The sequence below is a fragment of the Cygnus atratus genome, chromosome 2, assembly GCF_013377495.2.
Source record: "Cygnus atratus isolate AKBS03 ecotype Queensland, Australia chromosome 2, CAtr_DNAZoo_HiC_assembly, whole genome shotgun sequence".
Lineage (NCBI taxonomy): Eukaryota > Metazoa > Chordata > Aves > Anseriformes > Anatidae > Cygnus > Cygnus atratus.
Genome location: NC_066363.1, coordinates 99,828,498 through 99,855,281, shown reverse-complemented (window position 1 = coordinate 99,855,281; position 26,784 = coordinate 99,828,498). Strand labels below are relative to the sequence as shown.

At 35.1% G+C, this 26,784-nt stretch overlaps 1 protein-coding gene across 1 annotated transcript in view; it reads right to left on the bottom strand.

Moving 5' to 3' along the window:
• Positions 1 to 26,784, bottom strand: part of NETO1 (neuropilin and tolloid like 1) — a 70,590-nt gene that overhangs the window by 28,727 nt on the left and 15,079 nt on the right. Inside the window, exons 5-6 of the mRNA XM_035550574.1 lie at positions 2,041 to 2,082; positions 1,807 to 1,934 (exon numbers count right to left, since the gene is read on the bottom strand). Coding sequence (XP_035406467.1) covers positions 1,807 to 1,934; positions 2,041 to 2,082 — 170 coding nt within the window. The remainder of the gene's footprint in view (positions 1 to 1,806; positions 1,935 to 2,040; positions 2,083 to 26,784) is intronic.

Below are 26,784 nucleotides of genomic sequence, written 5' to 3'. Positions count from 1 at the left end.
CTGAACAAACCTCCTTAACCAATCATTTATAATCCACTCCCTACTTTTTTTTTTTTTCCCTAACATTTAACCAGAATCTACCTTTTTCCAGTGCAGAACCATGACTTCTCTGAGCCATGGACATCTGAGCAGCCCTTCCTCATTATTAAAACATTTAAGATACTGTCTCATAACACCCTCCTTCACTAAAACCTTAATGTGATATTTAAAAACTTTCGGTCTTTCTTCATGCCTTTTACAATTTTCTCATTGTTTTCCCTTCCAGATACTCTTTAGCTAGTCTATGCTTTTTGAGATGAAATACAGCTAAATCCAAGTACAAAAATTCACAAACTAACCTATTCACAAGGAACAAACCCTCTATTGACAGTGGTAGTGTGGCATACTTCTGTTAAACGTTGTGGTTACAGCTATGTGGCTACATATATTGCTCTTTTACATCAGGACTAAACTGTGGATAAATCCTACAGATAAATAAATATGACATTTCTAGGAGGACTTTAAATCATGTGGCACTTTAGAGTTAGATCAAGTAAGAATGTCATGATGACATTATCTGACCGACTAAGCACAGACCGGAATTAAAACTGTGGGGCAATTTTATTAGCTTATTTAATTGTACTGAATCTATATTTTAATAATGTGTTTATCAGTTTTCTTACCAACTAATATCTAAGTATATAACGTGCAATACTGATAAATTAGTCCAGTCATTTCACATGTATAGTCACTTACTCTGGAAACTTCATCTACTTAATTGGAAACTTTTATGAATATTGAATTTTCCAAAAGTAAAAAATATGAGACTAAAACATATTCTGGAAATAATTTATCTCTAGTCTTATGAGCCAACTGTTCAACACCTAAACTTTCACAATAGAAAAAATTTTGATACTAATGCATTTTTCTCTACTGGAAACCCTTCATCTTGTTTATTCACTATTCAGTGCTGGAACAGTCTAATATATTCAGTACAGTCTGCTCTGGGATTACGCACAAAAACCATACCTGTTTAAAGATCCAGAGATTAGTGGATATAAAAATTATACCTTGTAAAACTTTTCTAGTCCAATAAAAGACAGACAGTAAAAATATACTGGGGAGTTATCTTTAGCAGAATAAATGAAAGTAGGTGGGAGCACAGAGCTGTTCCAACTACAGAGAGGAAAAACAGTAGTATAGCCAGCAACAATTAATCCAAATAATAACTGATAAGCCATGGATAAGAGACAAACTCAAACAAAATCAAAAAAAAAAAAATCATTAAATTCATTGCAGCACTGTCCTCTGTGTTACAAAGACGTGTTTTGCTGATCGTGGTGGGAAAGAAACAAGAACACTCTCTCTTTTTGTCAGTGGTTCTAAAACAAAGGAACTAAAGACCTTGTACATAGGAACATTAATTTACCTTGGTTCCATTTTCACCATTATCAGATGAGAAACAGCAATGATCTTAGGGACCCAGCAGTTTTCCATTAATAGTCTCTATGTTAGATAAGATCACCTCCCACTTAACTAAACACACTGATTCTTTAAATATATGAGCAAAATTAAAGATGAATTTAAGAAAATTACTTATGGCACAAAAAGCACATTAATGCTGCCCACATCATTATTTATAGAGAAAGAGGGTTATTTTGATTGAGGTGACAAATTACCTTTCAACAGCAGAAGGAAAAAACAGTTTACAAGTTCAAGCTGTAAAGTTATTAAACAAGAGCCGTCTGTACTAAGAAATGTACAGCATATTAGAAAAGTCAATTTCTTAAATTAAGTGGCAAATCAGCAAGTGGACAAAGGACTGACCTTGGATCTGGGTGGTGCTCTGATGTACCATTTACAGTCTACTGCTTCAGTTTCAGAAGCTTTTCCTTCTTTGACAATTTGTACAGATTCCACAATTCCTTCAGGTCCTCCCATCTCAAACTCACAAACTAAATAACAAAATACCAGAAAAATGAATCCTGAACAGCAAACAAAAATATTTTCTACAGCAGAATGCAAAGGCTTCCAAGTCTTAGGAAGAACCAATATACCAACCTGGCAATGGTTTCAAAACTCCAAGGTCCTTAAAATCGGGATCTTGAAAATTGAGAAAGAGAAAATTAGTTTTGTTCAATATCTTGTATATAATGTCAATGTAAAATTGTACACTTCAGTGACATAATTATACATTTATTTCTTTGGAATGTGACTTGGTTTTTTGCAACAGGTTTAAAAACTATGACAACACTAATTATTAATGCAGAAAGTGTTGGTACTATCATGCAAAGTTCTTATATTTTTCCATTATGAAATCCTGCTTTGAAAATTTTTTCACAATTTTCTCTGTCTCACTCTCTTTCAGAAGAATGAATTAAAAAATAAAATCTGTACACACTAGAAAGCAAGAACATCACACAGCTACCCACATGATATTTTAACATCAGTTAAATTAGAGATATCAGTCTAATGAAAAAGATATATTTACAAATCCATTCAGAAACCCTTTGCTTATTTTACAGCATTATTATAACACAACTTCATTATGTGGTTATGAATACTCTACCATCTCTACCAACAATGAGGAGTCTCTTTCTTTCTCAGAGGAATCCATTTGGTATTCCAGGAATAAATATCATAAGAATTTACCATGTAATTTACTGTGTTAACAAGGTAATAAGTCTAATACATGTGTTATTTTTTGATAAGATAAACATGATAATATTTATTGTCTGAGATGCTTCGTATTATGCCTTTATAGCCAGATATAACTCTTATATGAAATGAGTTTGGTCATGGATCTATGGCTCAATAAACAGCTATCCATAGACAAATCAACATTTCATAAAATTTTGCTGCAGTTTGAATATATTGCCCCAAACCAGAAATGTGAAAGGGGCTAAATTATTTCAATTATCTCCTCAAAATAGACTAGTCTTGTCTGGAGTTTTTATCTCTTGCACTATTATGCTATTTAACATGAAAATTCTGTGTTATTTTCCTGATCTTCATGGGAAAGAGAACAAAAAAGAAATCCACTGCTCTTTTTTTTTTTTTTTTTCTTGAAATTTGGCAGGATCTGGTCTTCTGAAATCAATGTTAAACATTTACTTGCAAACATTCTGCATCAAGCTTCTCCTGGGCCACATTCCACCCAGGCCTCAAAAGGATTGCACAGAAAGAAAATCAAGGTCGAGTTTGAGCTATAGAATATACTCATAGAACTCATCTTATTGCTTCAGGCTTGACTCAATGTATCCAAAGCTATAAAAACAATGAGTCTGGCAGTAGGAAATCAACTGGAGTAAAACCAAACCAAAACAGCAAAACCTGCTGTTCCCCTTTAACCTTTGCTTAGTCTGCACAGTAACAATTATAACCAAATAATATCATGAAAAACAAAGTCTAGTGTCTTATGAGCAAGAACAGCAATTTTAGCCTGAACAATGAGGATATACTGTCAAAAGCAGAGTTATAAAATCACCTTTTAAAACTGTCTTGTTATAACCAGGCTGCTACTTTTTTTATTTCCCAGTTTTCCTCTTACAGTGGCACAATATAAGTCTTGACTAAATACTCATTAACTTAAGGGACTGCAAATATAATTTAATAGGCAATTAGTATTAATTGTTATTCAGTTTTATAGATCAGCAGATAGATATGATAATAAACAACACTAAATGTAATTAGATATTTCTATTAATGTACTCAGATATTGATATCTACTGCTGAAAGCAAGGTGTTTAAAGCAAGTACACTTCACTGGTTCAAAATAATATCCAAACCATGTCTAGTGTATCCATTGCATTTCTTCTAGTCTGAGTTTACAGGGGTCAGTCTGATTTACTCAAAACACTACCACATTTACAAAGTAGAGAGGAGGAAAGAGGGAGAAAAAAGTTCTGACGGGATTTCTCCCATATGAAAGGCTTTTCATAGATAGGAGTGTTCATAGCAAGAATCCTTGCTGATTTACTGGCCTTACTTGACATATTAGAAATAAGGATTGGGGGTGGAGTGGTAGGGATGTGGAGAATGTTGGAGGCAGACTGCATGTCAGAAAGAAAACATGAATGACTTTTTGCTCTGAGGTTTCTAAGTCTGAGCATATTTTACAATTAGTGTACATTAACCCTTTGCCAAGGTGTGCAGGCCAGACAGCTCTGAAGGTTTACACACAGGAGATAGACTTGTGTCATTACATAGTGCTTGGGGAGGTAAGTCTAAGTACAAAGTCCGTGAGAAATTGGGGCTGCCCACCCGTGTTCCCTAGAGAGTTGAGATGATTTGTATTAGAAAGCTTCCTTCTCTATTTTTGGTAAAAATAATGACAGAAGCAGAGGGGGAAGTCTTTTGCTCTCCAAGACTGGTAAGATTATTTTGGTAATAAAAATAATAAAAGAATGCTATAATTTTGAAAACTTGCAATAAACTGGAAATAAACAGAGTTCACAGAAGTCAAATTAAAAAAAAGGGGGGGGGGTAAATTTGTGTTCTAGATGCAAAACTCATTCTAGCTGCTGTTTTACTGTCTACAACTAATTTACAAAATATCTTCCTTCAAGAAACTTAATAAATTTGAAGTGCAATCATGTAATTAAACCCACAAAACAAATCTGAATATATGTTCCCATTTTTTTAACAATACCGTTATAACAAAATCACACAGAAGTACAAAAATCTGTTAACATTCTAGAAATATGGTAGATCTAGTGGACATGCAAGTATTCAGGTGCATTTACAACCATTCAGCATTTGCAGAGGGTCCTGGACAGGCTGGATTAATGGGCAGAGACCAATGGGTGAGGTTCAACATGGCTAAGTGCCAGGTCCTGCACTTTGACCACAACAACCCCATGCAGTACTACAGGCTTGGGGCAGAGTGGCTATGCAGAGGAAAAGGATCTGGAGGTGTTGCTTGATGCTCACCTGAACATGAGGCAGCAGTGTGCCCGGGTGGCCAAGAAGGCCAATGACATCCTGGCTTGCATCAGGAATAGTGTGGCCAGCAGGACCAGGGAGGTGATCATTCCCCTGTACTCAGCTCTGGTGAGGCCGTACCTCAAGTATTGTGTTCAGCTTTGGGCCCTTCAGTACAAGAAAGACATCGAGGCCCTGGAGTGTGTCCAGAGAAGGGCTACAAAGCTGGTGAAGGGCCTGGGACACAAGTCCTATGAGGGGCGGCTGAGGGAACTGGGGTTGTTTAGTCTGGAGAAGAGGAGGCTCAGGGGAGACCTTATGGCTCTCTACAACTGCCTGAAAGGAAGTTATGGGGAACTGGGGGTCGGCCTCTTCTCACAGGTAACTAGTGATAGGACTAGAGGAAATAGCCTCAAATTGCACCAGTGGGGATTCAGTAGCAAATTAGGAGAAATTTCTTCTCAGAAAGAGTAGGCAGGCATTGGAACAGGTTTCCCAGGAAGGTGGTGGAGTTGTTACTGTCCCTGCAAGCGTTTAAGGAAAAGTTGGATGTGGTACTTAGAGACATGGTTTAGTGTGTAATATTGCTAGTAGGGGGACATTTGGACCAGATTATCTTGGAGGTCTTTTTCAACCTTAATGATTCTATGATTTTGAGAGTGATAATGCAATAAAGTGTATAACATGCTTTATTACACATTAATAACCAGTATTATTATAATAAAAGCAACAATTTGTAAGTAAGGCATTATGAGAAATACTGAGATTTCTACCATGTTTAAAATATTGCCAAAACAAATGTCTGGTTTTGAAATAATCTACCATTAAATAGATTATACTTTAGCAGCTCTTCTGTATGTGATTCAATCAAATTGTTATTATCAGTTTGTCTGAGTCAGAAACCTTTTAATGATAGCTAAATACTGACTGTCTAGATCTTCTGATAGCCAGATATTCTTTTCTTTTGCACCTAATGAAAAGTATGTTCCATTAGGGAAGAATCCCAAGTCAGAAAAATTTTGTTGTGAAAAATAAGATTGATCACCTATAATGAGAGAGAAAAACAGGAGGTAATAAGTCTTGAGAAGACTGTAGTACATGGATTTATTTATTTATTTATTTTTAAATGGGGATCTGTGTCATTAAATGAAACCTGTAAAACAGGGGATTTATATAAGAAACGTGTAAATGTGTAAAAGTTATGTAAATGGAAGACCTTGCAGCCAAAATAAATTCTGGTATTCTTTGTTTCAACATTGAATATCTCTTTTAAAACAAACAAAGAAACAAAAAAGGGTATCCAGAAATTTCCTTTGGTGATATATTACAACCCATTCTACAAATAATAGATTCCTGAAATGTTTAGTTAACACAAGTTTTCCTGTAAGATCTCTGTGAAGCACAGAATTACATTTGAAAAATATTATGAGATGTAAAAATATGTGTCAGGCTATTTTGAGTTACTGACAAACAAGCAGAACAAGAAAATTCAGTGGCCCAAGGAGAAAATTATGATAATCTATAGATTTCCTTAACTTGTAAAAAATGGGCTGGATGAGGAAACAGAGGTGGCTGAACAGCCAGACCCGGAGGATGGTGATCTGTGTCACAAAGTCTAGTTAGAGAATAGTAACTACTTGTATACCACAGAGCACAATATTGGCTGAAATTCTGGTCAACATCTTCATTAATGATCTGGAAGATGGTGCAGAGCATATACTCAGCAGGTTTGCAGAGGACACAAAGCTGGGAGTAGTGGATGGTCAATGGTGCCATCTAGAGGAACCTTGACAGGCCAGAGAAATGGTCCGGCAGGAATGTCATGAAGTTCAACAAGATGTTCATAGATCTTCACCTGAGGTAGAACAGCCCCAGGCACTAGTACATACTGGGTTCTGGTGGACAACAAGTGAACATGAGTCAGAAAGGTGCTCTTGCTACCAAGAAAGCTTTACTCAGCATTGCTGAGGCCACACCGAGAGTACTGTGTCCAATATTCAATTTCCCAATACAAAACTGCTACAGAGATGCTGAAGAGAGTCCAGAGAAAGGACATAAAGATGGTGAAGGGACTGGAACATCTCTCTTATGAGGAGAGGTTGAGAGACTTGGGACTGTTCAGCCTGGGGAAGAGAAGGGTCAGGTGAGACCTTCTCCAAGTATATAAATAGCTGGAGGGAGTTTGCAAAGAAGAGGGAGCCAGGCTTTTATCAGTGGTGACCAATTGCAGGACAAGAGGCAACAGGCACAACCTGAAATACAGTAGGTTCCCTCTGAACATGAGGAAATATTTCTTTATTGTGCAGGTGATGGAGCAATGGAAAACGTTGCTCAGAGTGGTTGTAGATCTACCTGGATATATTCAAAAACTGCCTAGACATGGTCCCGGGAAGTCTGCCCTAGGTTGCCCTGGTGAGCAGGAGGTTGGACCAAATCCAGTGGTGATTTTCTGTAAAAGCAGAGCTTGCAGAACTCAGAAAAAAAGGGCAGGATTGTTCTAAGTTATTTTACGTGGTTGTCTTCTAGTATTTGATGATGCAATGCAAAGACTGGATGATGACCAAAAGATTTTTAAAGTAATGAAATATGCTAAAGAATCACAAAAAATAATTATAAAATAGGAAAAAAAAATTCTACAAGTAAACATTTTGTGGTGTACAAGCAAGGGGACTTAAATGTTCTGCTGAGAGAGTGAGGGAAAAGTGTTAAGTAGTACAAAAGTACTAAGTGGTGTAGACACATAAAAATAAATAAAAACTGTTGTCAGCTGAAAAGGAAATTTGTTCCAAGGAATATTTTCAGCCCTGTAGTCTTATTGAAACTTCAATTAATATGTTTATATCTGTATTAAAGATACAACAAGATCTTAAAAGAGAATATACAGTTTGCTCTACACCCTGAAAAAACAGTTCTATAATAATTCTATCTGGCAAGAGTATGTGCTACATTTGCTATTTGTTTTCTGTGTACTTTTTTTTTTTTTTTTGAAAAATATTGTGAGCGATGACAGATGTTTTGGAGGCTACATATTTATAATCTAAAACAATGCTTTGTATATTGTTCACTCCTCAGCACAGTCATGAAAGAATTTAAAGGCAGTAAGTGTTTATGTAGAAGTGACTAAGACTCTTAACTTTTCACCTTAAAGTCCTACATCAGCAGGAAGTCATGTGAAACTAAGTAAGTTCAAAGAATACTCTGGAGAAGTTCTCTCTGTTTTTGAAGATGTAGTTCCATCAGGAGAGACTACTCTGTCTTTTGTTAGGTGATCTGATTCACAGTAAAGTACACAGCTACTATTTTTCTTAGGAAGAAATTTTATAAATGAAAGCTGCAAGCAGTAGGGGATGTAAAATCATAATTTTAAAAAATCACGGAAAAATACAATACACTTACCCTAGCTACTTCAATTTGAGTCCTTATAGTATTGTAGTATTGTTGAAGTAACACAGACTGCCTCCCAGAGGTTTTGTTTGTTTGTTTGTTTTGGTTTGGTTTGGTTTTTTTTTGATTCTTCTAATGTCATATTTACTGATCTTAGTTCATATTGACAAGCAAAGTATCTGTAGGCTGTAACTGGTATATTATACTGACATACAAACTTCACTACCATGGCGATCTGAGATGAGAAATACTGCAAGTGTTAACAAGAGCCAGGCATTTTTATACCAAAAGTTAATACTTGTTTCTTTGACACCATTTTGGAAATGAAAAAACAGTATCATCAGAAAAAGAAAATCTATATCTTTATGTAGCATCTTGCTAAGATTGGTCAAAATACTTAGACAAGAAATGGTCTGAATGAACTCTACTAGAAAAGAATACATGAATACAGAGATTGAATTTAGATTTCTCTTTTTGTGTACACAATGGCAGGCTTGATATCTTGCTTGATATCTTGCCTGCTTCCCTCCCCTGTCTGCTCTGTCACCTATTTAGAGCAGGTTCTTTCTCCACTGTAAATTTTGTATGGACAGGAACCAAGGAACCGTGCTGGAAGGTGAGAGGGCTCATAGGTCATGTCCTCAAACAGTGTTTGGACTGTTCAATATGTGCAGCTAAATTCCAAAAGTGGGAAGTACATCTTGATACTGCATTATAGACCTACTCTATAAAGGAGAGTAGTAATGGGCAACAATGTCATACTCTGAGACTGCTCAATGGAAACAGGAAGTCTGGGTCCTTGATGATCTGGGTGGGATTATTTGGCAGATAATTTTTATTATGTTAAATATTTGTACGAGCTCCTGGATGCCCCAATTAGGAATCAGACTCCCGTCATGCAGCACAGTGGCTGTATATATTTCAGGGGCTGCATATACCTTTATCTGCCAGTTGCCCAGAAGTGTGTGAAACAAGAATGAATGAGTTCAGGAGCCCACTCTATCTGAGAATAGCAGCCAAGCAATCTCTGCTGACAAAGTGCAGCAGAACCATGAGGACTGACTGTCAGTCATCAAGGGTAGTACTGCATATGTGTCATCCCAATACAATATCTCAGTGGCTTCCTGTGATTGACTAATTGTGTCTAAACTTCACTAGGAAGAAAGAGGTACAACATAAAACTACCACAGAGCCTTTCATGAGTGATGTTGAATACTAAATATGGCCCAGTTATGCAATTTCATCATAATAATATTAAGGCTTAGGGTTTGTGTCATTAATTGGTTAAAGATGACTCTAAAGAAAATAATATTTTCAGTTTCAGATATGTTAAAGATGACTCCAAGAAAATAATACTTTCAGTTCACTCTGCAGTGTATAGGGAAAAATGACTCAGAAGGTTTAGGCACAACTGGTTGCTAAGTGTTACTTTTTCAGATTGAATCAATTTACACGTTTTTTGCTTGCTAACACTGCATAACTGTGCATAATCTTTTCAAATAAGCTGTTCTTGCTACAACAGTCCATTGTGTAGATTTACCAGGAGAGAAAGGGAACTTAAAGGAATAATTTTGCAATATAAAGTAACCATTGTGAATTTATCATAAGAGAAAGGCCTTCCTAATTTTTTTTTTAACCCAGAACAAATACACTCACTACAACATTCCCAATTATTTTGAAGAGCTACACCTTTTTCAGCTATTATATTCAACAGAATATATTATTTGTGTTACTTCAAGTAGTACTGAATAACCTGTAGCTGACCACCCAGTAAGACATGTTTCCAATACAGACAGAAACATCAGCATAGTGTTAACACTACCTGACAACCCCTTGCTGTAGCTGTCCATGCCAGCTATGGCATATAGGTTATGTCATTTTTATGGAGATAACTTCATCTTTCATGAGAACCACAAGTGTCTCCTCTAGTTCTCATGTGTGAACAGTTCAACTTCCACTTTAACAGGAGATCTCTTTGTTTCCCAATATTTTTCTCTTACTGCCTAGCAAAGCACCAGGTGTACTTTTGTTAAAGTGAATAAGCTTATGAGAATGGGAATCGAGCTGTGTTTGCAAAAACAACAGATTGTTTAATCATCTGGCCATATAAGATACTAGAAAAAAAGAAATAGACACAATACTCTTGAAAATATGATCCTTAGAATGGAAGGTGAAATAGCCATAGTACAGAGCCTTTCATTAGTTCACTGTGCAGCTTCAAGATTTTGGGAAGTTATTGGATGAAATATATTGTAGAGCTCTCCTATAATAAAATATTTTTATGATTCCAAAAGCCAACGTCACGGGATGTTTTTTTAAAATAGAGTAGAAATCTGTAGACATTTAACACAAAGGAAGAATTCTAGATTTTCACCCTACTTCACTGGAGCCTGAATGCACTGTTTCTAAAGGAAAAAGATATATATCATTTATTAAACCAAATCATTAACGCTAATTGCTGTTGTGTATGCCTACCACAGATGATGCAACATCCACTTTTATCAAATAAGAAGAACTCTAAAAGCCCAGCAACTCAAGGAATTGCTGAAGGAAGCATATCAGCACCAAGTCCAAGAAACATATTCAGGGAAAAAAAAAAAAAAAAAAAAAAAAAGCCTTCTGTCCTGTCCTTCCAGGACACATAACAGCATAGCTTTCGGTGATACCAGTTTTGTTTTTCTTTCAGCTGTTTTTTGGAGGTTTATTGCCTAGGAATCATTTTCTTTCAGGGAGCACTGAGCTATTGACCCCAGCAGTTTTCCCAAATTTACACAGCCTTCTCTACAGGATGTGAAGATGGGTTTTCATGAGCTTTAGATGCAGCATATTCTGAGGAGATGCCTTGGAGATATTCTTTTACTATCTTTTCCTTCTTTATCTTTTTAACAGCACAGTGTAGAAGTTTTCTCTAGCAGGAAGATTTTCAGGATAGTCCAGTTCTCAGAAAGAAGGCTGTGTGTGTTAAATTGTGAATTCCTACTTAAATTACCCAAATAATTATGAATTTTACATTTCATTATACAGGATAAAATCTAGATATTTAAAGGATATAACTAATATATGAGAAGAGAACAATAACCCTTCCACTCTTCCCAGCATTATGAAATTCAGCTTCTCCTGAGACTCCAGGAGGAAAACACTTTGATAAGTCTTTCTCTATCTAAGGATTTGCAGCTAGGTTTTTGCCTTACAGTTCAGCTGCTTTCTGTTGGTTACAACTTCATGAATGACATTCTCTTTTGTTTGAATAGATCATTTTGATCCCACTTCAGGCAATTAAAGTGCCATAGTAAAATCCAAACCATGATTAATTGCTAGTAGTGATATAGCGTAGACATAATCTGTTAGAAACAAGACACCAGGGCAATTGAGACTTCTATTATTTTGAAGAGGAGATCCCTACTGTATGCTTTACTATGTATTTGACTAAAATAAACATAATTCATATTAATCCTATCCCCAAATGGTTTCCACTTAAATTAATGAATAAAAAGTTTTGTGCATCAGTAACAGTAAGCCAAGTTTTGCCATATATCCACATGAAAAAATTAGCAAGGTGATAAATTCTAAATCAAAGTGTCCTCAGCATTTCATACTTTCTCTTTAAACAAGATCCTTGTAATGGATTGTCTGTTCTTCTGAATATCATTTATGCCACATGCTCAATGTTCACTAAATGATTCTGAAACTTGTTTGTCATAAACATGAGGGGAAAAAAAATGGTCTGTGGATAACTGGAGATCTGTAATCTAGAGTTTGAACAGATTTAGATTTATGTCTAATGAAAAAAAAAAGTTACATCTGGTTTTCCTTACCACAGAAGCCTCACTCTTAGTCAGGCTAAACAATGATTATATTCAACATAGCTTATTACATAATTTCAAATTCTGTTGTCATAGCTTGGGAATTTAGATTAAAAAAATTATAGTTTCCATGAAAACAGATTTTATGTTTTTCTTCTTTCTTTAAAGACTACCAGTCTGAAGAAATAATTTGATTACCACTGGATTTGCTAACAGTTTTTATATTCATTCTAACATAAACAGGTTTAGGCCCACAACATGATATGAATTTAGCAATTTGTGTATTGAATATTACATTGATTGACCAGCTCAGTATCATGCAAAGAATGAAAACTGGTCTTCTGCATTGCATTCAATATTAAAAAGCCATTGTGATCCATTGAAGGACGCTTTGGAAAGGCAGTTGTTGCAGTTTAACCAAGCAAGCAGCTAAACACCACAAAGCCATTTGCTCACTCCCCTCTACCCAGTGGTATGGGAGAGAGAAGGGGGGGGGGGGGGGGGGAGGTTAAGGTTAAAACTCTTGGGTTGAGGTAAAGATAGTTTAATAGGATGAAAAAGGAACGTAAAATAAAAACAATAATTGTTAATTACAATGATAAAATAATCATAAAATCAAGCGATACACAATTTTCACCACCTGCTGACCAACACTTAGACTGTTCATGAGCAGAGGATGTCTGTCCCACCCTAGCCAACTCCCCCAAGTTTTATTGTTCAGTAAGATGCCATATAGTATGGAATATCCCTTTGGCCAGTTTAGGCCAGCTGTCCTGGCTGTGTCCCCTCCCATCTCCTGGTGCACCCCCAGCCACCTCACTGGCAGGGCAGCACAATAGACTGAAAAGTCCTTGATTAAGTGTAAGCCCTGCTCTACAACAACTAAAACATCAGTGTGTCATTAGCATTATTCTCATCCTAATTCCAAAACACAGTACCATACCAGCTACTAGAAAGAAAATTAACTCTATCTATCCCAGCTGAAACCAGGACAGCAGTGTTCATAGGCCCTTGTGTCTACCTCATACAATATTCAATATTGCCATTAACTGGATGAAGAGACTGGGAAAAGAACAGCAAACTGAGTACTGATTAGAAATTCTCCAGTTCATCCACTGATATGGTAATATTTAGAAAAAAAAGAGATATCAGAACAGTTTTCTCTGTCAGCAACAGGTCAGGCATGATCATAAGTCACAGTACTCAGGATTTTTATGTATGGGTCAGCTGCTTATCCAGGCAGGCAATAATTAAATTTCATTTGACCAGATCAAGTTTCTGGCTGCCAAACAGCAGGATTTTTCCTAGCTTGATTTGACAGAGTCATTTAAAGCTTTAGTGACAAAAAAAAAAAACCAACAACAAAAAACAACACTCTAAATAAAACATTTCATTTAAAAGCACTTAGTAGATCATTGATATAATATACATATATTGGAATATCACTGACATGAAACATTTTAGAATACAAATAACTTTATTACTGCTACAAATTTTCATTGTGGGGAGAGCATAAACAATTAAAGAAATTCAAATTATCCAAATCTGATTTTTAAACTACTACACCAGTATGCATTTTATTAAAAGAAATGAAAAAAAAAAAAACCACCACTCTTATTTTGCATAATTTTAGCATGAACTTTGTAGTTGATAGCAGTTAATAACCATAATCCATAAAATCAGATCACCATTAAAGAAGAAAATACTTTTGATAATAATTTGCTGCATTCTCTATTAATATTAATTTCAACATCGGGTTTAGAAATGAGCTACAGGAAAAAAAAAAAAGGAAAGGAAAAAGTCAAGAAATGGTATCATATGATCTTTTATTAACCCACATACTGAAGCCAGCAGATTTGATAACATTGTCTCTTGAGCTTCAACTATCAGATAACATCTGGCAAATGATGTTTGTAAGTCCTGTTACACAACATCTTCTGACTTCTCGGTGTCATTGAGGGGATTGATATGTGAACACAATAACACATTTCACGCTGTCTGCTTCTGTCATGCTACCACAGACTTTTAACAATGGATGTGCCATGGCATCAGTTTTTTTGAATTTAATTCTCAGAAAATATTTGGCATTTCTTTTCTCATCATCTTTCTCATGACTCAAGCAATCTTTCTTAACAAAAATCACACTGTAATCTTTCGACATCAAAGTATTCAAATAACCTTTCTGCATCTCTAACGTATAATGATCTCTGAAGCAATATTTTAAAGTATTGGTCAAAAACATTCGCTTACTTATTTTTACAGTTTTGCAATGATTCTCCTTCCTTTCAGATTGTATTCTCAGTTTTTTGGTAGATCTTACTACAACAAATGTTACAAATTTTCTTTAATAGAGTCCATTTTAGACTGTGTAGCTCAGACTGAGACATTTTGTCTCACTGAATATAAATTCTCATCTGCAAATCTATATGAGGAAACACTATTGTCACACTCTCATTTATCTAGTGAGTTACAGACTGTGCTTTTGTCATGCTAAGTACATATGACATAACTGAGTAGAGTCTTCAGAGCAAGAATAATTTGAGGGCACCAGATCTCTTGATTTCAAAATATATTTGTGTATTTGAGTATTTGTGGTATTTATGATACCATAGGGTTTTTTTGTTTTTTTGTTTTTTTGTTTTTTTGTTTTTAAGAAACTGAAAATGTAAGCAGGTGTAATTTTGCTGCCAGTAGTATCACTTGATTTATTTATGAATTACTAATATATTCCTAGTGAAAAGTTCTCAGTCCTTAACAATTGCAAAATACTCCTGGATTAGGTTGGGAATATCATAGCAGAGCAGAATGCCAGACTAAATCTAACACATCTGACCCTGTATCCAACATCAATGATATGATTAGAATCCCATCTTGAAACTGGAAAAGAATTTGGTCTGTTAAACTGAATTTTTTCTGCATTGTGTGAAGTTGTAGACAATGCTTTTATGCATAAGATTATACTAGTTAAACTAACACTGGACTGCAGTGGAACCACTTTGAAAAACAAAATTTACATTTTAGGAAGACATGAAGAGTTAAGGAATTCAGTGGTCTTCATTTAGTAATCATAAATGCCAACTTTGAAAGTAGCTTTAAGTATCACTTTGCACTAATAAATTAAAAATATATTTTTATAGATAATATGCAATTTCCAGCAAACAAGCTTTTTTTGTTTTGTTTTGTTTTTAGTTAAACGGGAAAGGAAAGACAGGCGGTGCAAATGTATAAAATCTAATTGAAAGATAATGAATTGCCAGGTCAAAATAATCTTTTAAAATTAAAATCTTTTAAAATTAAAATCTACTTTTGCTTACATTCTGTTTATTTCAATAAATATCTCAGCATCTAATGTATTTATATTTGTTCCTAAATGTGCTAAGAAGATAAGCAAACAGAGGTTGTAGGAATTCCTAGGTGTCTCCAGATTGCTGAATAAATAGATGAAGTTACTAAGGAGTAAATAAATTAGTTAAAAATACTGTCAACAGCATACAACATGGAAGACAGACACCATTCTCTGAGAGAATGTAGCTGTGCTAGCTCAAGATCAAGAGTTTTCAATTTCTCCATTTTTGGAAGACAACTTCTCAATCCTGACTTCTACTGAATTCCAAATTCAGATAGAGTAAGGAGATCAGATTTTGGAGGGACAGAAGATCTTTTTGGCTTTTTCTAGGTACCTTTTGTTTGTAGAGATTTTGTCTGAGCCTAACTTCCAATTTTAGAGAAAGGAGCACATAATAATGCACACACACACGGCATAATTATTTTTAAAAAGAGCCTCTTTTCTTATAATTAGATAATTGTTCCTTTCAAAAAATCATCTTCAAATACTGCTCCATTTTCATTTTAAAAAGCTCAGTTGCCAATGGATGCACTACCAAAAGTTTACATAGTGGGAATGTAGCAAAAATCTATTTATTTTATATTCAAAATATAAAATCCAAGGAGAGGAACCACTAATCATTGCAAGTGATTGAAGAACTAGTATCACTGCATTTTATGAGTAGTAAACCTGACTGACAAACTGAGTTGGACTAAAAAACACAGCTGAATGAATTGTTCTAACCATGGTTGAAGAAAATGAATTATTTTTATACACAGGAAAATAGTTGCAGATGACTTAGAGTTGGTATTTGTTTTGTGTTTTTGTTTTGTTTGTTTGTTTGTTTGTTTGTTTTTGAGGAGCAAGGATGTCTAGAAGAAGAATAGCACAGAAAATGTCATTCTAACACATACAAAAACTCAATTTATTGTAGCAGAATATAATAAAGGAAATATAATAAAGGAAAACAGGGAGTTAGTGAATAAACTTATCTTCCTTAAGGCTATCTTAGGTTTACAATATTGGTTAAATAGACAGTCACCAAACTGATATAATTTGAGTAAAAGTAGAAAACTAGATTTTGATTCATGAAAAGAGTTGAAGAAATGGTAGTTCAGTTCTCCAGAATAAATAAATGTTTCAATTTGACATAGATCAGTAGATGGCAAGGTGGAAGACAGTATTTGAACATACCTTTAAGTACCCATGTCTAGGTGAGATGCCAGCGATCTAGGTATGTGCTTCAAGGTAGACTTGTCCTGAAGTCTTTTACTAAACTAGGACTAGAGTTAGTAGCTTGTCAGTTCAGTATTTGAATATAGCTAGCTTAAGCAACTGTTCTTTGGAATTATCCCTGAGCGTATAAGAAAGTAATTTTGGAGACTTTTGATGGATTACAATGTTAAATTATAGTTGCCTTTATTATTATTTGGCCAAAGGGTCTTAATGAAATGGACATTTTTTGAAGAGAAGAAAAATAACAATACCTAACATTTGGACTTACAACAATATAAATTGTGTGCAAATTGCAAATCTGTTCAACATATATTAAACAAAGATGATTCACTGGCTTTCCCAAGCAAAAGAAAGACATCAGCTGAGCTAGTGACATTCGGCATGTAAAGATGATTTCAAAGGTTTACAGGAATGAAAATTATCCCTCCTTCCTTCCTTCCTTCCTTCTTTGCTTCCTTCCTTCCTTCCTTCCTTCCTTCCCTCCCTCCTTCCTTCCTTCCTTCCTTCCTTCCTTCCTTCTTCCTTCCTTCCTTCCTTCCTTCCTTCCCTCCCTCCCTCCCTCCTTCCTCCTTTCTTTCTTCCTTCCTTCCTTCCTTCCTTCCCTCCCTCCCTCCCTCCCTCCTTCCTTCCTTCCTTCCTTCCTTTCTTTCTTTCTTTCTTTTTCTTTCTTTCTTTTTCTTTCTCTTTCTTTCTTCCTTTTCTTTCTTTCTTTCTTTTTCTTTCTTTCTTTCTCTCTCTTTCTCTTTTTCTTTCTTTCTTTCTTTCTTTCTTTCTTTCTTTCTTTCTTTCTTTCTTTCTCTTTCTTTCTTTCTCTTTCTTTCTCTCTTTCTTTCTTTTTCTTTCCTTCTTTCTTTCTCTCTTTCTTTCCTATTCTTTCTTTCTTTCTTTCTTTCTTTTTTTCTTTTCCTTCCTTCCTTCCTTCCTTCCTTCCTTCTTCCTTCTTCCTTCCTTCCTTCCTTCCTTCCTTCCTTCCCTCCCTCCCTCCCTCCCTCCCTACTTCCTTCCTTCCTTCCTTCCTTCTTCCTTCCTTCCCTCCCTCCCTCCCTCCCTCCTTCCTTCCTTCCTTCCTTCCTTCCTTCCTTCTTCCTTCCTTCCTTCCTTCCCTCCCTCCCTCCCTTCCTCCTTCCTTCCTTCCTTCCTTCCTTCCCTCCCTCCCTCCTTCCTTCCTTCCTTCCTTCCTTCCTTCCTTCCTTCCTTTCTTTTTCTTTCTTTCTTTTTCTTTCTCTTTCTTTCTTCCTTTTCTTTCTTTCTTTCTTTCTTTCTTTCTTTCTTTCTTTCTCTCTCTTTCTCTTTTTCTTTCTTTCTTTCTTTCTTTCTTTCTCTTTCTTTCTTTCTCTTTCTTTCTTTCTTTCTTTTTCTTTCCTTCTTTCTTTCTCTCTTTCTTTCCTATTCTTTCTTTCTTTCTTTCTTTTTTTCTTTTCCTTCCTTCCTTCTTCCTTCCTTCCTTCCTTCCTTCCTTCTTCCTTCCTTCCTTCCTTCCTTCCTTCCTTCCTTCCTTCCTTCCCTCCCTCCCTCCCTCCTTCCTTCCTTCCTTCCTTCCTTCCTTCCCTCCCTCCCTCCTTCCTTCCTTCCTTCCTTCCTTCCTTCCTTCCCTGCCTCCCTCCTTCCTTCCTTCCTTCCTTCCTTCCTTCCTTCCTTCCTTCCTTTTCCTTCTTTCTTTCCTCCTTTCTCTCTTTCCCTCTTTCCCTCTTTCCTTCTTTCCTTCTTTCCTTCTTTTCTTCTTCTTTCTCTTTCTTTCTTTCTTTCTTTCTTTCTTTCTTTCTTTCTTTCTTTCTATTTTCAATTTCAAAGCTAACTTGTAGGACACCTGCAAGATACAGTGTAAGCTACATTTCTTGACATTGAAGAAATAGATTACTTGAACCTGGCAAATTTTGGATTCTCAAACTTTAAATAGGGATGCTCTGTGGCATTCTATATTTGGTGACTAAACTTTTTCTCAGCCTTACACTTTTTACCTGAAGAATGTTCTACTCATGAGATTGTAAAGGAATATCGTTGCTCAAAGGGAATTAATATTAGAAGAAAGAAAAAAACAATCTTTAATCTACTCAGCATTGACAAACATTGCACAGGACTCACAATAATTAGGTGACTTGCATGAATCCACTATCATCATCACATAACCTTAATTATAAATTTTCATTTTAAAGTTGGATTCTTTTAAGATTTTGCTTAAAATCTTAACTTTTTAATTCCTCAATTTGCTATATACCTCAGTTACAGTTACTGAGATAGACTTTATTCATAAATCCTTAATGGATATATATAAGGTAAAAGTGTATGTAGTAAAAAGAACTGGTCAATAGCTTGAGTTAGGATATTATTATACAGAGAGACTGCGAGAGAGAAAGGGAAAAACAGCTAGAAATAAGTCCATGTATTTAGAAACTTGATTCAAGCACATGATTTTCTATTGCTTTCATGCATAGCCATACAGTTGCCATCTACCTCACAATAATTTTGTATTTCTATTCCTCATACAGAAAATACTTTGTATTTCTCTATCCCTTAAGACCACTATAATAATATATTGAAGATTGTAAGGTTTTTGATATCCCATAAGAAAGAAAGAGAACAGATAAAATGCATAGATAAAAGGTGGGACAAAATTTCTACTGAAGTTGAAGTAAGTACAGTCTTACTTTTGGATATGGGCACCAAAGAAGCTCATATGTGATATTTAAGATGAAAGAATTACATGGTCTTCATTAGTTAACAACCAATAAACAAATCAACATAGATTATATCACTCAATATCAGAAAATATATATTAAGATGACAACATATACCCACTGGAGTTGAAAGTATACAAAACAATATTCAGTAAAAACCACCTCAGTACTGGTAAGAAAAAGAGACCCTCTGAATGGATTTCTTGACAAAAAGTATAAATACTAACATAAGAAAATAAATAAGTGCTAAACAATTGTTGAGTATACATACTGAAAGCTGACAGATGGTATATTTGAATTTAACACATTTACTAACCCTTGCATGTTGTAAAAATATTCAATTCTAGGGACAGAAACATGACTGACTTTTTCAAAGACTACACTATGTAGAATAAGAGCTCCTACTTATTGGGCAAGAACTTTTTCTTTGTTACAATGGACAGAGAACTTACTAAGAAGGTTTTGTGTCAATTTCTTTAAGGAAAATTAGAGAACTATTCAAAGAGTACAAAAACCTGCTATGGAAAGCTATATATGTCAGTAAGGAGGTTTACTTGTTGGTGTTAGATTTGAGAAATACTTCAGTAAAAGAACAGATGATAAAAAATAAAACATCACAGTTACTTGAACTTATGCAGATGTCAAATTATCAAATATAGATGAAAGAAAACAAGTGATATAAACATGTTTTTGTGTCTAACATAAAAGCATCATTTCACATAGGGACAGCTAAAGAATTAGACCACTTACAGGTCTGTGGCTACAATAGAAAATAGCTTCTCTGCCTAACAGAAGGGCCACAGTCATGCTGATTAGACAAAAGGATTGAGATGACTGTCTAGATTTATTGGCCATAAACCTCAGAAACCTGTAGATACAATACATAAAGATGAAAATTTAGCTGCTTAAGGAATGGATAAGAAGAAAAATTGCTTTAATTCCACATTCACATTGCCAAGGTCACCAACAGACAACAGTGCCAAGATGGGGCCACAACACAATCACCCAGAAATGCATCCCAGTAGAACTGTTAGAAAATCTGCTGAAACAGCTTTGAAGAGCATTCAAAAACTCATTACTTGCTACATATGAAGTAAGAAGTTCTTATTTTTTTCCCTGAAGAAAATAGGTGTAAAAGTGTTTGAATAATAAATACCAAGTAGGATGTTTTATAAGTTTTGGAAGTGCTATTCTGAATATGTGAAAATGTTTGTAGTAATCAACTTGCTTCCAAACACTTGTGGAAGAAGACTATCCAGGCTTTCTGTTCAGTAAAAATTCTGTATTATCTTCCTTTCTGTATTATTTCCAAATGCTTCAAAAATGTTACAGACAAATCAAATGGTTGAAAAGGAAAATAAATGCCATGGGCTCACTACTTATTTCTACACTTTGCAACAGTGTTTAAAGCAAAGGTAAACCACTCCATATCAAACCTGAGGCTCACCAATTCAGTGTAGTAATAATGCAAAGATGAAACTGTATCCTTAGGCGAAAAAATGTAAGAAATGTCACAAGTCACAAAGGTGCTCAAGTGAGTCCAGAGAAGGGCAACGAAGCTGGTGAGGGGTCTGGAGAACAAGTCTTACGAGGAGCGGCTGAGGGAGCTGGGGTTGTTTAGCCTGGAGAAGAGGAGGCTCAGGGGAGACCTCATCGCCCTCTATAGGTACCTTAAAGGAGGCTGTAGAGAGGTGGGGGTTGGTCTATTCTCCCACATGCCTGGTGACAGGACGAGGGGGAACGGGCTAAAGTTGCACCAGGGGAGGTTTAGTTTGGATATTAGGAAGAACGTCTTTACTGAAAGGGTTGTTAGGCATCGGAATAGGCTGCCCAGGGAAGTGGTTGAGTCACCATCCCTGGAGGTCTTTAAGAGACGTTTAGATGTAGAGCTTAGCGATATGGTTTAGTGGAGGACTTGTTAGTGTTAGGTCAGAGGTTGGACTAGGTGATCTTGGAGGTCTCTTCCAACCTAGACGATTCTGTGATTCTGTGATTCTGTGAAAAGGATAATATTTAAGGAAAATCCTCCTTTGCCTCTAAGATTTTTCTAGATTTCTGAAATAAGTAATACTATAAACTATTTTGAGAATTAGAATCATGTTGTAAAACTGCTGCTTAATATTAAAAAGCTTTCTTTTTTCTTGTACTGTTTTTGAACTCTCATCTAATTTTGTTAGTTTCCTCCCAGATGCTTCTGAAAGGATAGATTCTTTGTCAGATAAATGTGGTTCCTCTGTAAATAATATTTATCAATGCAACACCATAATGACCTTTATTGGTAAGCTCACATATACAACAAGAGAAGTTGTGGAAGTAGAAAATAATTATTTGTACCTATACTACTCTACACTGTCCTAGTAAACTTCCTCTAGAAGTCTGTGTTCAGCTAGTTGTGGAAGACACACAGAGGCTCTTGGAGGGAGGTGGGGTGGTACTGGTGGCAAGTGGAACAAAGAGTCCATGGCATAAAGAGAGTAGAAGAATTTGGCTTGTGCAGCCAAGCAAATTGACATCTTAAAAAAGATATGACTAACATCTTTATGCTGCAGTGGCAGGTACTCCTGGTGGGAACAAACAAACAAACAAAAAACAAAAAACAACAACAACAAAAGGTATTTCAAAGCCAACAAGTAATATTGGTGCAAGAAAACAAAGACATAAACTGGCCATGAATAATTATATCTGAGAAATCATAATAATTTGGATTCTGACACAGGGCTTCCATAGGAATGTCCGAGGCAGAAAATAACCAGATAAAAAAAACAAAGTCTTTTAAGATCCATTAATAAAGGAAAACAAATTTGAATATTTATGCTATGAGTTAGAAACATGTTGCTTGCAATCCCAGTGAGACAACACTACATGACTTAGAAAGCCCCTTCCATCCGATGTTTATACACAGTCAACGCAAATGTAATTCTCATGTCCTCAGTGAAAGCAGTTGTTAGAAAACCCTGCAATAGTTCGCCCCCTCCCCCCCCGCAATATTCGAATACTTAAAACTGTCCTCTATTTCTATTGTTTTTTGATTGTTTGTAGAAAATAATAAAATAAAATAAAATAAAATAAAATAAAATAAAATATAAATAATAATAATAATAATAATAATTTAAAAAATAAAATAAGGATGTGATAAAAAGGTATTATGGAACATGAGAATCCTGTAAGATCTTATATACACTCATTTGCTCTATGAAATAAATTCTTTTAAACTTGAAATTTAAAATGAACATATTACTCCATTACCTTCTGATACGCATGGTACTGAAATACTCTGGGCGTAAGCCTGCAGTTCATAGAAGTTAATGGAGTCTGTAGCACAGAGCAAAACAAATTCCCTTGAAAATACAACATTTATGTAGCCAATCATGATTTTAATTGTAACAAGAAAATTTATCATCCTAGATGCTACAGTGAAATTCATTCTTATTCACAAGACCAGAAGTCCTAATACATTTATTATAAATGGCAATGTAGTGCCTGATTGTTGCACACTTGTATGGACACATTAAAAATTCATAACTCAGAGAAGCTGCTTATAGCAATTTGAAGTGCTGAGGACTACAAACCTGAGTAAATAAAATAAACTCAAACAAAACAAAACAAAACAAAAACAAAAAATATTGTTCCAGCTCAAAAGCTTAAAGAAAAGGTTATAGCGAGTCATTTCACTAATTTCAAACCAACTCTTTTCCCAAAGGACGAGACTGACACATTCACAGTTACATATATGACTGGTTAATTGTTCAGAAAACTTAAATCGATTACAAATTGACTAATAATTTTTGTCACTGAAGTTAACTTGGAAGCAATGAGACCAAGTTCTGAAGAGAAATGGAAAGCATAAATAATAAAATAAAATTAAATTAAATTAAATTAAATTAAATTAAATTAAAAAATAAAATAAAATAAAATAAAATAAAATAAAATAAAATAAATAAAAGCAGGTGAGCAAGCCCTTGCAAATATTCTTCACCTATCCCAGATGGCTGGGAGGCTTAAATACACACAGACAGGACATGGACATTAGGTGTCAAAATGACTTGACAACATCTTATCTAACTTCTTTCAAACTGCAGTTGAATTCAGTGCACCTATAATACTGATTTTTCATCAGTCCTAAAATATGGACCTTCCCCAGTCAGGGTGAATTTTACCTGGTTGTTTTTTCATTTTGTTTTTTGTTTTCCTCAATGATGTCATTATTGTAATATTCTGACTTTCTACAGCTACTTGTACCAGTACAATGTTGAAGTAAAAGTACCATTGTTCTGTTTAGACAGTTTTATGCCCCACTTTTCAGTGCATACGAGTATGAAGTTTTTTTTTTTTATTTTTCCATTATCGGGCAGTCGAACAGAAAGCATTACTGACTGACCTTTATATTAATGAGGCTAAATAAAAACACAGATGGTTTCTATTAAGTGATGGAACTGAAAGTAATGATGTGCTATCTTAAGCCACTGTCCTGCAAAATCAGGGACTGGGATAAACAAAAATCTGATTATTCCAGCTGAGTAACACAGCCCAAATAAATATGTCCTCTCTCTGTCTGAATCCTTGTCTATGCTTAAAAAAAATGAATCATGAAGAATTGTTTTCAAGAATAAGTCCCATTGAAGTAATGCTTGAAACAGCAAGACCGGACTAGACAAAATAGTGATTCAACATCACCTCAGAAAATGGTCTTGACACTAACTTTTTAGGAGAAATGAGGATAACAGATGGTGTACAAGGACACAGAGATGTGAAATGAAATTTGTGCTATAGGCCTTTCAATGATCCTGAAAATGATGAAACAAGAGCAAGGGACATTTAACATGTGATTCATTTTGTGTTGTCTTTCCCTAGCCAATCTGATTTGTATTCAGAATGAATCAAGGAACAACCTGAAAATATTGTAGTCTGAGATGTTCTTTCTATCATATCTGAGATTTTTTAACTTTCACATGTACAAAATATTTGAAACTTTATTTTACATCCAAATTGCATGTTGTTATTACTGACATTTACCTAGAATAACATAAAAGAAAAAGAGAAGTCCTTCCCTTACATTAAAAATATTCAGGCATGATACCGTATATACAACTTTATTCAAACACTTTTTGCTTAACCCTAAAAATTATAAAAATGAAAACATAAATATAATCTTTTCTCCATTTCTCTTATTTAGAGTGTTTGTTTTGGTTTTGTGCGGAGTTCTGGAATTATTAAATTCATTTGTTCTGCTAGATTTCATCTTTCAGAGTGCTGAAAAGTGCTTTGAGAAAAATAAGTACTGTTCTATTTATACAGAACAGAGCTTATGACAAGACAGTGATGCTTGTTTCAAGATGCCTGAGATCCCAACCTGTTGACAGACTGCTGAAATTCCACTGGTGTTTTGCTTTAGTTGATGAAGCTCAATCTTTGCACAGAGTCTAGGACTCTGACCATTTAAACTCCAAGAGATCAAAGAAATTATGAAACAGAAAAGGCTTAGTAAATGCAAAATATTACTTTATTCCTTAGAATTCTTCTATATAATTTATTTTTTTAGGACTTAATGCTAGCTAGTTTTAAAAAGCCTCAGGTGACAGGGCTCTTTCCTTTTGCACAGACTAATAGGTCTTCATTGGAACATTTGTCCAGTTACCCTAATTGATCTTTTTCTTCCAATTTCGTCCAGTTAGCTATTTATGTACACCCTGGAGACATAGTAAATAATTTCTTTTCCTGTTTCTCTATGTACCAGCCAAATAGTAATAAATGGTCGCAGCTTCAGTTTAGATAAAATTTACTTACTTATTTTTTTTAAGTTGTCATACTTCCACACACACATAACCACACTCAACATCACATTTCTTTTTAGCAACAAGCAAAAGCCTTGATCTAGTTACCACCAGCAAAGGTAGCAGTCGAGGAACTTTTCAGCAGTGTGTGAGGACCACTCAAGTGGGGACCATCAAAGACTGATGGTACTAAACAGACACCTCTATTGTTCTCACCACCAGGATGGAGGAAGCCTCCTACACAAGACTGCATTTAGACGGAGTTTGTTGCTTGCACTTAGTGAGATGGAGGCAACAAACTGCATCTCCCTGAGCAACATCTGCTCTAGAAAGAAAAGTTCCAGAATTCTTCCTTTTTTTTATACATATATCATATTATTGATTTTTTTTTAAAGAGAGGTTAGCTGAAAATTTTCTTCTGATCTTTTCTATGCAAATAGTTTAATTTCAGAAGTAGTCACTACCCAAAATGGATCCAGAGGGTTTGAGTGATAATATCTGGAACCAATGCCTCTCTGCTACTCTGTTACACACTTTTGAATGCTGTCACTCTTTGATGAGTTGACAGTCATCCCTTTCACTGCAAACCTTTGGACAGTGGATCTCAAAATGTCAGGCCTAATCCATTCCACCTAATAAACAGCTGGTCAAGTAATTCGTCTAGAAAGATAACTTCATCCTATTATTGGTGATTAAGGAGGCAGCAGTGCTGCTTCGCAATTGTTAAATTAATCATATCCTCATTCTGGCCAATATTCATAGAAGCCCATTACCATTTGTATAGCTTTCTGTTACAAACTATGAGAAGGGAGGAAGAGGAAGAGATAATAATAATAAACGAGATAGCTATTGCATCTGAAGTTGGGAATAATTTATACTGCTACAGTAATATAGATCAAAAAAAACATTGATCTCAGTGTAGAAAACCACCCTACATCAGGAGAAAATGAATGAGGATAAAACATGGTGCATTAAATTGTTTTTCACCTGAGAGTTTTTTAGTCGGAAGAAGCTTAAGGTCCTGCTATGAACATCTTTTCACTCATAATGCATATCTCTTTGAAACAAGGACATGAAATCTAAAGGAAAGAACTTTTGGGGAAGATGGTGAGGAAAATGACAAAAACCCACTGAGAACTGTATGGAAAAAATTGTCTTTGCATGTACAATAGATATGTTTATCTGGCTCTCAGGTTATTCTCCAAAGAAATTCTGTGTTCTGTTCCTCTTTAAACCTTCTAAATATGTTTTCCCTCTGGAATACAGTATATTTGATTTAAAAGAATATTGAACTACCCTGTGTAATTTTATAACTATTTTCCTTGCATCAGAGAAGACCACAGAAAGGAACACTCAAGTAGTCCTGGTATCTTTTATGGTGCTAGTGGAATAATTTAGCAAGCAGAATGTTGAGCCAGTTAATTTTAGTAGATATTCTAAAAAATATCATTCCACCTAACACAACAACTTAGTTGAAACAATAGTGACATAATTGACAAAATTACATAATAATTATAGTGCTTTGGAGTAGGCTATATTAAGGTATGACTCATCACTCAAAACAAGAAAGTACAGAACTACGTCAAATACAGCAGTGCAGTGCAATATATTGTAGCTTCAGCCAAAAATGAAAATTAAGATCAGCAATCTTTTGTTAATAAGTGGGGGAAAAAAAGAATGGGAAGTTT